The sequence below is a fragment of the Cryptotermes secundus genome, unplaced genomic scaffold, assembly GCF_002891405.2.
Source record: "Cryptotermes secundus unplaced genomic scaffold, Csec_1.0 scaffold7, whole genome shotgun sequence".
NCBI lineage: Eukaryota > Metazoa > Arthropoda > Insecta > Blattodea > Kalotermitidae > Cryptotermes > Cryptotermes secundus.
Genome location: NW_019727389.1, coordinates 827,692 through 843,086, shown reverse-complemented (window position 1 = coordinate 843,086; position 15,395 = coordinate 827,692). Strand labels below are relative to the sequence as shown.

Genomic DNA, 15,395 nt, shown 5'->3' with positions numbered 1-15,395 from the left:
TATATATATATATATATTCTGCGCCAAATATTTTCAAGAAGATAAATTTAAGGAGTCTCGGATGGGTGGGAGATGATAGGTTTTTTTCCTTTGAGTTTGTTGAGACTTAGTTCACTTGGTACGTCGGCCACTAACTGTCCTATTGTACCAGCCCCGGGTGATAGATGATGATTATGATGATGATTATGAATGTGGAGCAGTTGGTGGAATGAGAATTGGCAAGGGAAACAGAAGTACTCGGAGAAAACCTGCCACCTCACTTGGCGTGACTTGACGTGACTAAGCGTAACTTGGCGTGATTTGACGTGACTTTACGGGACTTGACGTACTTGACGTGACTTCACGTGACTTGGCGTCACTAGAAGTGACTTTACGTCACTTAGCGTGACTTGGCGTGATTTGACGTGACTTAACTTGAGGCGGGGCGAGACGGGACGTGGCGAGGCGAGCGCAGGTTAGGTTAGATTAGATTAGGTTAGGTTAGGTTGGGTTAGCTTAGGCTAGGATAGGTTAGGTTAGATTAGGTTTGCGCAGTAGACTTGTGCGCATCAATCAGTAACTGAGGGGTACCCTTCCCTGCTCTTAAGTTAGGTGAGGTGAGGTGTGATGAGGTGAAGTGAGGGGGTGACGTGACGTTATGTGACTTGACGTGACATGGCGTGGCGTTAGATTAGGTTTGCGCAGTAGACTTGGCGTGACTTGATGTACTTGACGTGACTTGGCGTGATTTGACGTGACTTCGCGTGACTTTACGTGACTTGGTGTGATTTGACGAGGTTTCACGTGACTTGACGTGAGGGGAGGCGAGACGGCGCGAGGCGAGTCGTGGCGGGGTCGGGCGGGGCGAGGCGAGGGTAGGCTAGGCTAGGGTAGGGTAGGTTAGGTTGGGTTAAGTTTTGTTAGGTTAGGCTAGGTTAGGTTAAGTTTGCGCAGTAGACTTGTGCGCATCAATCAGTAACTGAGGGTTACCATTCCCTGCTGTTAAGTTAGGTGAGGTAAGGTGAGGTGTGGTGAGGTGAGGTGAGGTGAGGTGAGGTGAGGTGACGTTACGTTACGTTACGTGACCTGACTTGACGTGACTTGGCGTGACTTGACGTCATTTGACTTGACTTGGTGTGACTTGAAATGACTTGAGGTGACGTGGCGTAAGGCGAGGCGAGGTTAGGCTAGGCTAGACTAGGTTAGATTAGGTTAGGTTATGTTAGGTTGGGTTAGGTTAGGTTTGCCTAGGTTAGATTAAGTTTGCGCAGTAGACTTGTGCGCATCAATCAGTAACTGAGGGGTACCATTTCCTGCTCTTAAGTTAAGTGAGGTGAAGTGTGGTGAGGTGAGGTGAAGTGAGGAGGTAACGTGACGTTACGTGACGTGACTTGGCGTGACGTTACGAGACTTGACGTGACTTTACCTTACTTGACGTGGCTTCACGTGACTTGACGTGACTTGGCCTGGCTTTGCGTGACTTCACGTATTTGCCATGACTTTACGTGACTAAGCGTGACTTGGTGCGATTTGACGTGACTTGGCGTGACTTTACGGGACTTGACCTACTTGACGTGACTTCACGTGACTTGGCGCTACTAGACGTGACTTGACGTACTTGACGTGACTTGACGTCACTTGATGTACTTGCCATGACTTTACGTGACTAAGCGTGACTTGACGTGACTTGCCGTGACTTTACGGGACTTGACCTACTTGCTGTGACTTGGCCTGACTTGGCGTGACTTGACGTGACCTTACGTGACTTGGCGTGACTAGACGTACTGCCATGACTTTACGTGACTAAGCGTAACTTGGCGTGATTTGACGTGACTTTACGAGACTTGACGTACTTGACGTGACTTGGCGTGTTTTGACGTGACTTAACTTGAGGCGCGGCGAGAAGGGGCGAGACGGGGCGTGGCGAGGCGAGGCTACGCTAGGGTACGTCAGGTTAGGTTAGGTTAGGTTAGGATAGGTTATATTAGGTTAGGCTAGGTTAAGCTAGGTTAGGTTTGGTTAGGTTAGGTTTGCGCAGTAGACTTGTGCGCATCAATCAGTAACTGAGGTTTACCATTCCCTACTGTTAAGTTAGGTGAGGTAAGGTGAGGTGTGGTGAGGTGAGGTGAAGTGAGGTGACGTTACGTTACGTGACGTGACTTGACGTGACTTGACGTCATTTGACTTGACTTGGCGTGACTTGAAATGACTTGAGGTGACCTGGCGTAAGGCGAGGCGACTATAAGCTAGGCTAGACTAGGTTAGGTTAGGTTAGGTTGGGTTAGGTTAGGCTAGGTTACGTTAGATTAAGTTTGCGCAGCAGACGTGCGCATCAATCAGTAACTGAGGGGTACCATTCCCTGCTGTTAAGTTAGGTGAGGTAAGGTGCGGTGTGGTGAGGTGAGGTGAAGTGAAGTGAGGTGACGTTACGTGACGTGACTTGACGTGACTTGGCGTGACTTGATGTCATTTGACTTGATTTGGCGTGACTTGAAATGACTTGAGGTGACTTGGCATAAGGCGAGGCGAGGTTAGGCTAGGCTAGGCTAGACTAGGTTAGATTAGGTTAGAGTAGGTTAGGTTATGTTGGGTTAGGTTAGGTTAGGTTAGGCTAGGTTAGGTTTGGGTAGGTTAGATTAAGTTTGCGCAGTAGACTTGTGCGCATCAATCAGTAACTGAGGGGTACCATTCCCTGCTCTTAAGTTACCTGAGGTGAGGTGAAGTGAGGTAACGTGACGTTACGTGGCGTGACTTAACGTGACTTGGCGTGACTTTACGTTACTTGACGTGGCTTCACGTGACTTGACGTGACTTGGCCTGGCTTGGCGTGACTTCACGTATTTGCCATCACTTTACGTGACTTGGCGTGATTTGACGTGACTTGCCGTGACTTTACGGGACTTGACCTACTTGACGTGACTTGGCGTGACTAGACCTGCCTTGACTTACTTGACGTGACTTGGCGTGGCTTTACGGAAGTTGTGGTACTTGACGTGACTTGGCCTCACTTGGCGTGACTAGACGTACTTGCCATGACTTTACGTGACTAAGCGTAACTTGGCGTGATTTGACGTGACTTCTTGTGACTTGGCGTGTATTGACGTGACTTAACTTGAGGCGCGGCGAGAAGGGGCGAGACGGGGCGTGGCGAGGCGAGGCTACGCTAGGGTACGTCAGGTTAGGTTAGGTTAGGTTAGGTTAGGCTAGGTTAACCTAGGTTAGGTTAGGTTAGGTCTGCGCAGTAGACTTGTGCGCATCAATCAGTAACTGAGGTTTACCATTCCCTGCTGTTAAGTTAGGTGAGGTAAGGTGAGGTGTGGTGAGGTGAGGTGAAGTGAGGTGACGTTACGTAACGTGACTTGGCGTGACTTGACGTCATTTGACTTGACTTGGTGTGACTTGAAATGACTTGAGGTGACGTGGCGTAAGGCGAGGCGAGGTTAGGCTAGGCTAGACTAGGTTAGATTAGATTAGGGTAGGTTAGGTTAGGTTGGGTTAGGTTATGTTAGGTTAGGTTAGGTTAGGTTGGGTTAGGCTAGGTTAGGTTAGATTAAGTTTGCGCAGTAGACGTGCGCATCAATCAGTAACTGAGGGTTACCATTCCCTGCTGTTAAGTTAGGTGAGGTAAGGTGAGGTGTGGTGAGATGAGGTGAAGTGATGTGAGGTGACGTTACGTAGCGTGACTTAACGTGACTTGGCGTGACGTTATGGGACTTGACGTGACTTTACGTTACTTGACGTGGTTTCACGTGACTTGGCGTGACTTCACGTATTTGCCATGACTAAGCGTGACTTGGTGTGATTTGACGTGACTTCTGGGACTTGACGTGACTTCACGTGACTTGGCGCGACTAGACGTGAATTGACGTACTTGACGTGACTTGGCCTGGCTTGGCGTGACTTGATGTACTTGCCGTGATTTTACGTGACTAAGCGTGACTTGGCGTGATTTGACGTGACTTTACAGGACTTCACCTACTTGACGTGACTTGGCTTGACTTGGCGTGGCTTGACGTACTTGACGTGACCTCACGTGACTTTACGGGAGTTGAGGTACTTGACGTGACTTGACCTGGCTTGGCGTGACTTGATGTACTTGCCATGACTTTACGTGACTAAGCGTGACTTGGCGTGATTTGACGTGACTTGCCGTGACTTTACAGGACTTCACCTACTTGACGTGACTTGGCCTGACTTGGCGTGACTTGATGTACTTGCCATGACTTTACGTGACTAAGCGTGACTTGGCGTGATTTGTCGTGACTTGCCGTGACTTTACGGGACTTGACCTACTTGACGTGACTTCGCCTGACTTGGCGTGGCTTGACGTACTTGACGTGACCTCACGTGACTTGGCGTGACTTTACGGGAGTTGAGGTACTTGACGTGACTTGGCCTGGCTTGGCGTGACTTGATGTACTTGCCATGACTTTACGTGACTAAGCGTGACTTGGCGTGATTTGACGTGACTTGCCGTGACTTAACAGGACTTCACCTACTTGACGTGACTTGGCCTGACTTGATGTACTTGCCATGACTTTACGTGACTAAGCGTGACTTGGCGTGATTTGACGTGACTTGCCGTGACTTAACAGGACTTCACCTACTTGACGTGACTTGGCCTGACTTGATGTACTTGCCATGACTTTACGTGACTAAGCGTGACTTGCCGTGACTTTACGGGACTTGACCTACATGGCGTGACTTGGCGTGGCTTTACGGAAGTTGTGGTACTTGACGTGACTTGGCCTCACTTGGCGTGACTAGACGTACTTGCCATGACTTTACGTGACTAAGCGTAACTTGGCGTGATTTGACGTGACTTTACGGAACTTGACGTACTTGATGTGATTTCACGTGACTTGGCGTCACTAGACGTGACTCGACGTACTTGACGTGACTTAGCGTGATTTGACGTGACTTCGTGTGAGTTGATGTACTTGCCATGACTTTACGTGACTAAGCGTGACTTTGCGTGATTTGACGTGACTTTACCGGACTTGACCTACTTGACGTGAATTGGCCTAACTAGACGAGACTTGACGTACTTGACGTGACCTCACGTGACTTGGCGTGACTTTACGGGAGTTGAGGTACTTGACGTGACTTGGCCTCACTTGACGTGACTTGACGTACTTGACGTGACTTAGCGTGACTTGGCGTGATTTGACGTGACTTCGTGTGACTTGGCGTGTTTTGACGTGACTTAACTTGAGGCGCGGCGAGAAGGGGCGAGACGGGGCGTGGCGAGGCGAGGCTACGCTAGGGTATGTCAGGTTAGGTTAGGTTAGGTTAGGTTAGATTAGGTTAGGTTAGGCTAGGTTAGGTTAGGTTAGGTTAGGTTTGCGCAGTAGACTTGTGCGCATCAATCAGTAACTGAGGTTTACCATTCCCTGCTGTTAAGTTAGGTGAGGTAAGGTGAGGTGTGGTGAGGTGAGGTGAGGTGAGGTGAGGTGAAGTGAGATGACGTTACGTAACGTGACTTGACGTGACTTGACGTCATTTGACTTGAGGTGACGTGGCGTAAGGCGAGGCGAGGTTAGGCTAGGCTAGACTAGGTTAGATTAGATTAGGGTAGGTTAGGTTAGGTTAGGTTAGGTTGGGTTAGGTTAGGCTAGGTTAGGTTAGATTAAGTTTGCGCAGTAGACGTGCGCTTCAATCAGTAACTGAGGGTTACCATTCCCTGCTGTTAAGTTAGGTGAGGTAAGGTGAGGTGTGGTGTGGTGAGGTGAGGTGAAGTGAGGGGGTAACGTGACGTTACGTAACTTGACGTGACTTTGCGTGACGTTACGGGACTTGTGACTTGACGTGACCTCACGTGACTTGGCGTGACTTGACTTGACTCTAAGCGTATTGACGTACTTGACGTGACTTGGCCTGACTTGGCGTGACTAGACGTACTTGCCATGACCTTACGTGACTAAGCGTAACTTGGCGTTACTTTACAGGACTTGACGTACTTGATGTGACTTTACGTGACTTGGCGTCACTAGACGTGAGTTGACGTACTTAACGTGACTTAGCGTGATTTGACGTGACTTCGTGTGACTTGACGTGACTTGGCGTGTTTTGACGTGACTTAACTTGATGCGGGGCGAGGCTACGCTAGGGTAGGTTAGGTTAGGTTAAGTTGGGTTAGGTTAGGCTAGGTTAAGTTAGGTTATGTTTGCGCAGTAGACTTGTGCGCATCAATCAGTAACTGACGGTTACCATTCACTGCTGTTAAGTGAAGTGAGGTGAGGTGAGGTGAAGTGAGGTGATTTGAGGTCAGGTGAGACTAGACGAGGTCACGTGACTTGGCGTGCCTTGGCGTGATTTGGCGTGATTTGGCGTGACTTGAAATGACTTGACGTAAGGCGAGGCGAGGGGAGGCTAAGCTAGGTTAGGTTAGGTTATGTTAGGTCTGGTTGGGTTAGGTTAGGTTGGGTTAGGCTAGGCTAGGCTAGATTAGGTTTGCGCTGTAGACTTGTGCGCATCAATCAGTAACTGAGGGGTACCAATCCCTGCTCTTAAGTTAGGTGAGGTGAAGGGAGTGTGTGACGTGACTTTACGTGACTTCACGTACTTGACGTGACTTAGCGTGAATTGGCGTGATTTGACGTACTTGACGTTGCTTGGAGTGATTTGACGTGATTTGACGTGATTTGACGTGACTTGCCGTGAGGCGAGGCTAGGCTAGGCTAGGCTAGGCTAGGGTAGGGTAGGGTAGGGTAGGGTAGGTTAGGTTAATTTAGATTAGGTTAGGTTATGTTAGGTTAAGTTTTGTTAGGTTAGGTTAGGTTAGGTTAGGTTTGCGCAGTAGACTTGTGCCCATCAATCAGTAACTGAGGGTTACCATTCGCTGCTGTTAATTTAGGTGAGGTTAGGTGAGGTGTGGTGGGGTGGGGTGAAGTGAGGTGACGTTACGTTACGTGACCTGACTTGACGTTACTTGACGTTAGGCGAGGCCTGACGGGGCGAGGCGATGCGAGGCTTGGGTAAGCTAGGTTAGGTTAGGTAAGGTTAGGTTAGATTAGGTTGGGTTAGTTTAGGTTATGTTAGGTTAGGCAGTAGACGGCTAGGTAAGGTTAGGTTAGGTTCGGTTAGGTTATGTTTGCGCAGTAGACTTGTGCGCATCAATCAGTAACTAAGCGGCACCATTCCCTGCTCTTAAGTTAGGTGAGGTCAGGTGAGGTCAGGTGAGGTGAGGTCAGGTGAAGTGACGTGACGTGACGTGAGTTGGCGTGATTTGACGTGACTTTTCGTACTTGACGTGACTTGGTCTGATTTGGCGTGACTTGACGTAACTTCACGTGAGGCGAGGCTAGACGGGGCGAGGCGAAACGAGGCTAGGCTAGGCTAGTTTTGGTTAGGTTAGGCTAGGCTAAGTTAGGTTAGGTTAGGTTAGGTTAGATTAGTGTAGGCTAAGTTAGGTTAAATTAGGTTAGGTTGGATTAGTTATGTTAGGTTAGGGTACGTTAGTTTTGCGCAGTAGACTTTTGTGCATCAATCAGGAAGTGATCTGTACCATTCCCTACTGTTAAGAAGGTGAAAATTACTGTGGTTAGAGAACGGCATAACTTATCTATAAATAACCATAAACTGAATTCTATTATATAGAACTACACAGATTCTCCGGCGAAATTGAGAATATACGTGTTCAAGCGCTGAAAGCGATGAATAAATAAAAAGAAAAACCTGTTTCTGTTTATTGCGACCGCCTCTGTGCTCTAGTGGTCAGAGTTCCTGGCTACAGATTCAGAGGTCCGGGTTCGATTCCTTGCGCTACTAGATTTTCTGAGAAGTTGTGGGTCTGGAACGGGTTCCACTAAGCTTCATGAGGATAACTGAGGAATTACTTCAAAGAAAAGTGTCTCCGGTCTAGAAAATCGAGATTTACGGCCGTGGGGTTCCGTTATGCTGAACACGCGACATTCTCTATCCTCTAAAGTTGGTACTATCTTCGCCGACAAGCGGCGGTTGCTCGGTCGATATAGTTCGCTTGCGAACTACAGGACACGGAGTTTAGTTTTTTCTTGTTACCACGGTGAGCATCATGTATTAATCATCTGTTCAACAGATGTTTATATAAATTTACATATTCGAATCACTTATCTAATTTTGTAAATCATAATGGAGAGGCATATGGCAAGAGATAGCTCAGTCTACACTGTACAATAAGTGGAACTTCTTCCCCAGACCGGATCCCTCCACTCGTCAAAGAGAAGGACCCTTTGAAAAACATGAAAAATCTTGGAAAAAAAAAGAAGACTAATTGTGCTGACGAGGACCGACAGCAATTTACCCTACCGACTGACGGAAATACATCTGGCAGCACATTTCATTCAGCGCCAAGGTTAGATCACGTGGACCTATATCTCCAGTCCACCATACGTCTTCATGGCGTGGTGTAAACATATTTACCCTCCAACTGAAGAAGCCTTGCTAGAAGACGGTATTTTCTTGTACGTCGACGTCCACAAAATAATGGTTTAAAGTTTGGGCTATTCCAGTTCTTGGTGTAGCTGGCGAAGCTCAGAAAACATAAACGAGTGAAGTTTGAGTTGGCTGCAAAGGGCACAAAATGTTACGGAAGGTTTTCAAGATCTCGCTTTATGATGTCCTGACCAACATGGATCGCTGCACGAGTCATACGTCACAGAGCAGCTCACTGTAATTTAATGTCGATATCAAGGAAGCACTTCACGAAACTGTTACGTGATGCTATATGTTTGCGTCCAGATTTGGCATCAGCATAATTAATTTGAAAAGTTAGTTTTCTCCTATGTTATCGTACTCTTGTTGATGCTGTCATTTTTCAAACTTGGAGTGCTGAAACCTTCAAGACGTTTCTAAAAACGAAATTATGTCCAGAGTTCAAGCCATTATCATTTTTCAGACTTTGAGTGCTGAAACCTTCAGGACGTTTGTAAAAATGAAATTATGCCCAGAGTTCAAGCCATTATCATTTTTCAGACTTTGAGTGCAGAAACCTTCAGGACGTTTCTAAAAACGAAATTATGCCCAGAGTTCAAGTCATTCTCATTTTTCAGACTTTGAGTGCTGAAACCTTCAGGACGTTTCTAAAAACGAAATTATGCCCAGAGTTCAAGCCATTATCATTTTTCAGACTTTGAGTGCTGAAACCTTCGAGACGTTTCTAAAAACGAAATTATGTCCAGAGTTCAAGCAATTATCATTTTTCAGACTTTGAGTGCTGAAACCTTCAACACGTTTCTAAAAACGAACTTATATCCAAAGTTCAAGCCATTATTATTACAAATTTCCAATATCTCAATATAGGCCTATTATTTTAAATACAACACAATACGCCTTAAACGGGCGCTCTGTAACACGTAAGGATGCATTCTTTTGTGCCAAGAATACAAGAAGAAAACTAATTTAAAATTGTCTCAAATAAATCCGGAAAAGTTGAATGGAAACGGAAACAGTGAGCGAGGAAGTAACCCAACTTAATTTGGTCTATGTTTATTGCTTTTTGTTTACACACTTTTATTCCATACTGAGCTTCCTGAAATATTGCATACATGAAGAGTGAGTTTCCTTATTTAAAACTGTTATTCTGGTCTTTGTAAATAGTTGAAATTATTAACAGTCGTATGTTTCGGAAACGAGTTCATATTCCCTCGTACGTTACTTGACGATGCTTCCAATATCGAGACTACAGAACATCACATGATGTGATGGCTAACGAATGATGAACTGGCAAGAATCTAAAAAGAAGCGGTCGTAGACTAATCGAGGTACTATCCTAAAGTTTGCTAGGGGGACTGAGGAAAGCCACGGACATCCTCAGTCACTACACCCGGTATCCCTACAATCCCCGCCCCCCCGGAATAAAAGTCTAGAGCGTTACTTCTATACAGGCCTATCAGGTGGAAATTAGTTCTGTTTCCATCTTCATGTGCAAAGGATACAGAATACCTACTTTTCTGGCACTTGATAAGGACACTCCCAAACCACAGTCCACGGTTCATGGTTTGAGAGCAGCCTATGTTTTACATTGTGTCCCGTTCCTATGAAGGTGGAAATAGAAAACAATTTCCGAAAATTTGTAGTTTTAAATAAACTCAGATGCGGGAGAAGGCACAAAATAATAATTTTACAGCTTTACGCGAAGTTACAGAATTCCTGTTACAAGCGGGAATTTTTTAAGCTCAAATGACGTAATACATGTACAGAAAAGTTTATTTTAGTAAGAAATTAAACTGAAAAAGTGAACGGCTCAATGAGAGCGTTGTGTGCTATGACTGTAACAGAACGTCTTGTTTGTGATTCTCGACATAAACATACGAGGCATCTACTATGCATTCTTGGAAGTAACTGCACTGAAGGAGTAGCGTGAAGGTCCCTTCGGATTCTACTGGAATAACAAACACATTCTCCTACCAGAGTTTTGTGAGTCATCAGCGTACCTCAACTTCCGGGAAGCAAATTATTCAAGTCCCATTATCTAAACCTATCGGACCAAGCATGGGGGCACGCGGTAGCGTAGTTGGTTGAGGCGCTCTGCTACAAGTCGGAAAGTCCCGATGTGGTCACTGGATTTTTTCAATTGACCTAATCCTTCCAGCCGCACTATGGTCCTGGGGTCGACTCAGCCTCTAACATAAATGAGTACCAGGAATGTTCTTGGGGGTTAAGGGCGGCCGGCGCGTAAGGCTGACAACCTTACCGCCATCTATGAGTCGACTGTCTAGAAAATGTGGGAACCTCAACATCTCACAACCTATGGACCTCCACGGCCTGTTACAGGGATACCTTTACTTACGTTTTTACTTAGTACCCCAAATTAGAACAGGACTGGTCCCTTCCCTATCCTCTCCTGTTCATTATTCACTAACCATCTTATCACTGTACGAATATAAGTTTGAGCTACTTAACAGTGTCGAGAAATAAATCACAAATAGACGAAAATAAAGCTGAAGAGTTCTGTCTTCAGGGATATAACGCCATGTAGTCGAAGACCCTGAAGATGTAGGCGATATGTTCCTCCGAAACGTCGACTGACTTTCAACGGACTGCATGACGTTATAACCCAGTAGATAGAACTTTTCTTAACAACCACTGTGAGAATCTAAAATCCTACGAAAATAAAGCTATTGGTTGGCAATAATCAGGGTGCTAGGAGAGAGTTACGTAACTAGGATGGAATCGTCACATATTCGAACTAGATTATGAAGTACCCTGCTTCAGTGTTATTGCATGAAAGTCCCTGTTACGATCATAACACGTATGGTTCTAGATGAAGGTCGACTTCCCTGTTTGAGGCTGCCTCACTTAAAGACTGTGCACAACTACAAAAACATTCCGAGCTCTGTAATTACTATACTTCGTTTACGATGTTTACTAAACGGATACAAATATGGAGAAGACATTCGGTGCCACATGTAGTTCCCCCACTGGTCGACGAATGTAACATCGAGAAACAAACAATAAGAAAAGTTCCCCGGCTCCATCTATGTAAAATGAATTATCAGGAGGGGGATTTTAGCCTCCTTTACGTTCTTAGGGTAAAGACAAAAGTAGAAGCTTATGATATCACCAAGATTTTGCTATTATTTATTTATATGGTTACTTAATCATGCTATGAGTTCCGATACTATATACAGCCGGATGATTTAAACGGATTCAGATGCATGCGGCCATGGTCTAATTGGGATGCTCTGCAGACATTTACATGAAGGAACTCACAAAATCTATAGTCACCTCAGGAGCCGGGATAGCGACTGGCTACGGGCTGGAGTTCGAGTCCTGGTAGGGTCAAGAATGTTCGCTCCTCCACGTCGTCAAGACCGGCTCTGGGGCCCACCAAGCCTCCTACACAACGGGTACCGGGAGCTCTTTCCCCGGGGGTGTAGCGGCAGGAGCGTGAGCTGACCATTCACCTCCAGCTAGTGTTGACGTCAAGAAAATGTGGATCTATATGTCTACTCCCCCATATGCCTTCATGAGGTAGTGCTTAATTAGTTGAGCAGAGGGACAACTTTACCTTGCAGACACCTCACTCGGAATAGACGGTGCCCCAGGCGGGATTAGATCCGAACACCTGCCAAGTACTACCGCTAGACCCTGTTCGGCATCAATATACTGCCTAATTGTGTCTTGTGGGCCCCCTTTAAACTTCTGAACCAGGCGAATGATTTTCACGAACCTTGGTATGAACAGTTCTTTCATGAACGTAATGCCATTGGGCGTCAAACCCAGCGTCACATTTGTTAGTTTCTTATTATCAATAATAATACGGCAAACTTGTGAGGTGGAAGCTACATTAGGTTCACATAATACACGGTCCTGATATGATGTCTGGTAACAAGAGTTTTGAAAAATCTTCAGTCTTTAGATAATGTAAAATAGCAATATGGCCGCCATGCAAAACTTCAGAACTTCCCTTTATAAAGCTGTAGGTTTGCTAGCGGTAACTAATGAACCAACCGTGAAGTTTGGTGCTCAGGTAGCTCATGACTACATCTACACATTATGTATGAAATAACGCTCGCAAGTTAACAACTGCATTCATAACGGTGATGTTAATCTTTGAGGTCACATTCAACCAAATTAAATGTAGGGAGAATCTGCATTTAAACTCTTCGCAATAACAAAACACAATAGCTATAATAATAGTAATAGGACTGTAAGGCTGGAATCCGTGTAATAAGTAAATATAAGAGTTCCTTTCGAAAATCCTTGTCTCCATATCTTATTCACAGTATTAATGACCGCTACAAAGTATCACTTCCGGCTGTATACAAATGTCATGCTTTATCTAGAACAGATAAAATAATGAGGTTATTCTGAGACAGAATCACATGTAGTGTTGTAAAAGTCAACTGACGTTTCGGAGGAACATAAATCTCCATCTTCAGGCTTGAAGAGTGAGACGGCTCTTGTTCCTAACTGTTTCACACTTGTTTCTTGTTTGGCTTACTCTTCGACACTGAAGATGGAGGCGATGTCTCCGAAAAGTCGGTTGACTTTTGCCGGACTACACGGCGTTATCTCAGAAGATAAGAACTCTTTAGAGTCACCGCTTCGAGAATCTCGAAACCAGTAAATGAGGTATTGCTTCAAAAATTGCTTGAGCAGACTGAGGAAATCCACGAAACACTTGAAAGTAGATCAACCTACGGTCATAGGTTCAGATTCGGCGATCTCCCAAATGCGAGGCCCAAGTGGTAACTACTAGACTCCTGCGTACGTTGATTTCTTAGTTGTTTTACGTGTGTGGTGTGTTTTCCCCCATTTTTTGTATGAAGGTACGTAGGAGCGAGTGTGGGAGCATTTCAGGCCATTCTGTTCAATGCTGTGTGAAGAATGGAATTTATTTTGGCCACCCCTTCCTCGTAGCTCCAGCAGCACCGTCCATCACTGGGAACCACATGTCATGGTTGGAAAGAATTCAATGGCAGATCACACTGAAGCTCACAGTTCTTCAAAGGGCATGATTTGTTAGATGCTGCGTTAATGGTCTAGATTTGTTTCCAGCGGGGCACGGCTATAATCTCGCTTTGTAAAAATTTCAGTCGAACAACCTGAACGGAAGCCTTCACACTAAGCGGATCCTTCCAAAATAGAATGCGTGAACCACGATGATTTCACGTGGCTCAGGATGGACCCAGTGTTGGGTTTTAACGAACACTGTAATATTTCCGGCCTGGGCATTGCTCTGCCATCTTAGTGACTGCTGGATTCTGAAGGACTCAACTCCATGTAATTGTGTCAGTTAGACCGCTATCCTGAATTAGCGTCTTCGCGGTTTTTTTTAGGCAATCCAGATTAACGGCAGGGTATTTCCGGTAAAAGTAAAAAGTAAAGGTATCCCTGTAACAGGGCGTGGAGGCCCGTAAGGTTGTGAGACGTTGAGGTTCCCACATTTTGTAGACAGTCGGCTCATAGATGGCGACAAGGTTGTCAGCCTTACGCGCCGGGCGCGCTTTATCCCCAAGAACATTCCAAGAATATTCCTAGTAGTCATTTCTGTTAGTGGCTGAGTCGACCCCAGGGCCATAGTGCGGCTGGAAGGATTAGGTAAATTGAAAAAATCCAATGACCTCATCGGGATTCGATTCCGCGACCTTCCGGCTTGTAGCATAGTGCCTCAACCAACTACGCTACCGCGTGTCACTGTATTTCCAGTACTTTAAAATAAGCCACAATCGGTTCCTTCCGCATCCTATCCTATTCATTATTTAGTCATCATATTCTCCGACTCTACATAACATTCGCAGCTAAAAAGCGTCATTAAATAACTCCAAACCAAAACTGAATATTTGTGAGCACCCGTACTGAGTAGTGGCTCCAAATTCGTAGCACATTCATGTTTATAACGGCTTGTCGACATACATATCTAATGTTGGCATTCCTGCAAAATACATGCGTTACAGTAAAGGTGCTTACCTTTTCTCCTTCGCATCCCACGCTCATTTTTCTTCCTGCCGTACTAATTTTTCTCCCGTTTTCTGTCATCTCGGTACCCTGGCAGCTGGTTCAAATCGCCGATAAATCGTGACGAATGCCTACCACCCACGGAACGGGCCGTTCGCTGCAACAGATAATGGAACTGTAATTCGACGTGACCGCACCCGACGACTATTGCAGCTGGAAATGCCGGAGACTCGCGTACTTAATCCGAGCAAAAGTTGAATGAGGGGCGACCGCAGACTACTGCTGCTACACCCAGCAGAGGAACGGAGGCAGTGGCCGGCGTCATCTGCATCCCCTCCCTCTGCAGACCACATGCTATATCTAGTTGGCCACTTGCTGCGAGAACGCCTAGCTCGACCAAGGAAACACGTCACTCATATTTTCTTCTTCAGATGTATTAAGCAAGCTCCACGAAGCAGTCTTCCTTCACAACCTACGAGTTCCTCTACTAGTCAAGAAACTTCCCGTGTTTTGCAGAACAAATGTTCACAAAAGCCCACTAGGTATCCCTATCCTGAGCCTGATCAATCCCATCCATACCCCCTACACCCAACCTATTATATAAGTTTCCTTTTAGTACTATCCTCTCATCCATGCCTAGGGCTTCAAAATGATCCCTCCCCTCCAGGCTTCCCGACCACAGTGCCCTATGTATTTCTTATCTCTCACATGCTTGCTACATCCCTCGCCCATCCCATTTTCCTTCATCTGATCATCTTAATCATATCTGGTAAAGGTAAAGTTGGCCGGTCACGGTAGTCTTCGCTCGCTTGGAAACCGGATCATGGGTTCGAATCCCACTCAAAGCATGGATTTTAAGTTTGTGTGTGTGCGCGTTTTTCTGTGTTTGTGTACACGAGCTGATCACCCGCCCAAGGAGTCCTACCGAATGTGTAAGATCTAGAAAAACCTAAGTGAACGGAGAAGTTCATGGAGGTAGGCCTAGGCCCACTGGGGCTGTAGTGCCAAGGAAAAAAAAAAGGTAAAGTTGT

General features: G+C 45.9%; 1 protein-coding gene across 2 annotated transcripts in view; it reads right to left on the bottom strand.

The window, feature by feature from the left end:
- LOC111864593 (uncharacterized protein ZK1073.1) overlaps nt 1–14,691 on the bottom strand; it is a 119,266-nt gene extending 104,575 nt beyond the window's left edge. The window contains exons 1-2 of one of the 2 annotated variants that reach the window (XM_023851942.1): nt 14,603–14,691; nt 14,377–14,521 (exon numbers count right to left, since the gene is read on the bottom strand). In XM_023851942.1, the coding sequence (XP_023707710.1) occupies nt 14,377–14,445 (69 nt within the window). In that variant the 5' untranslated portion in view covers nt 14,446–14,521; nt 14,603–14,691. Of the gene's footprint in view, nt 1–14,376 lie in introns of both variants that reach the window. The other variant, XM_023851941.2, reaches the window with a different exon arrangement.
- Between the last annotated feature and the right edge of the window lie 704 nt (nt 14,692–15,395).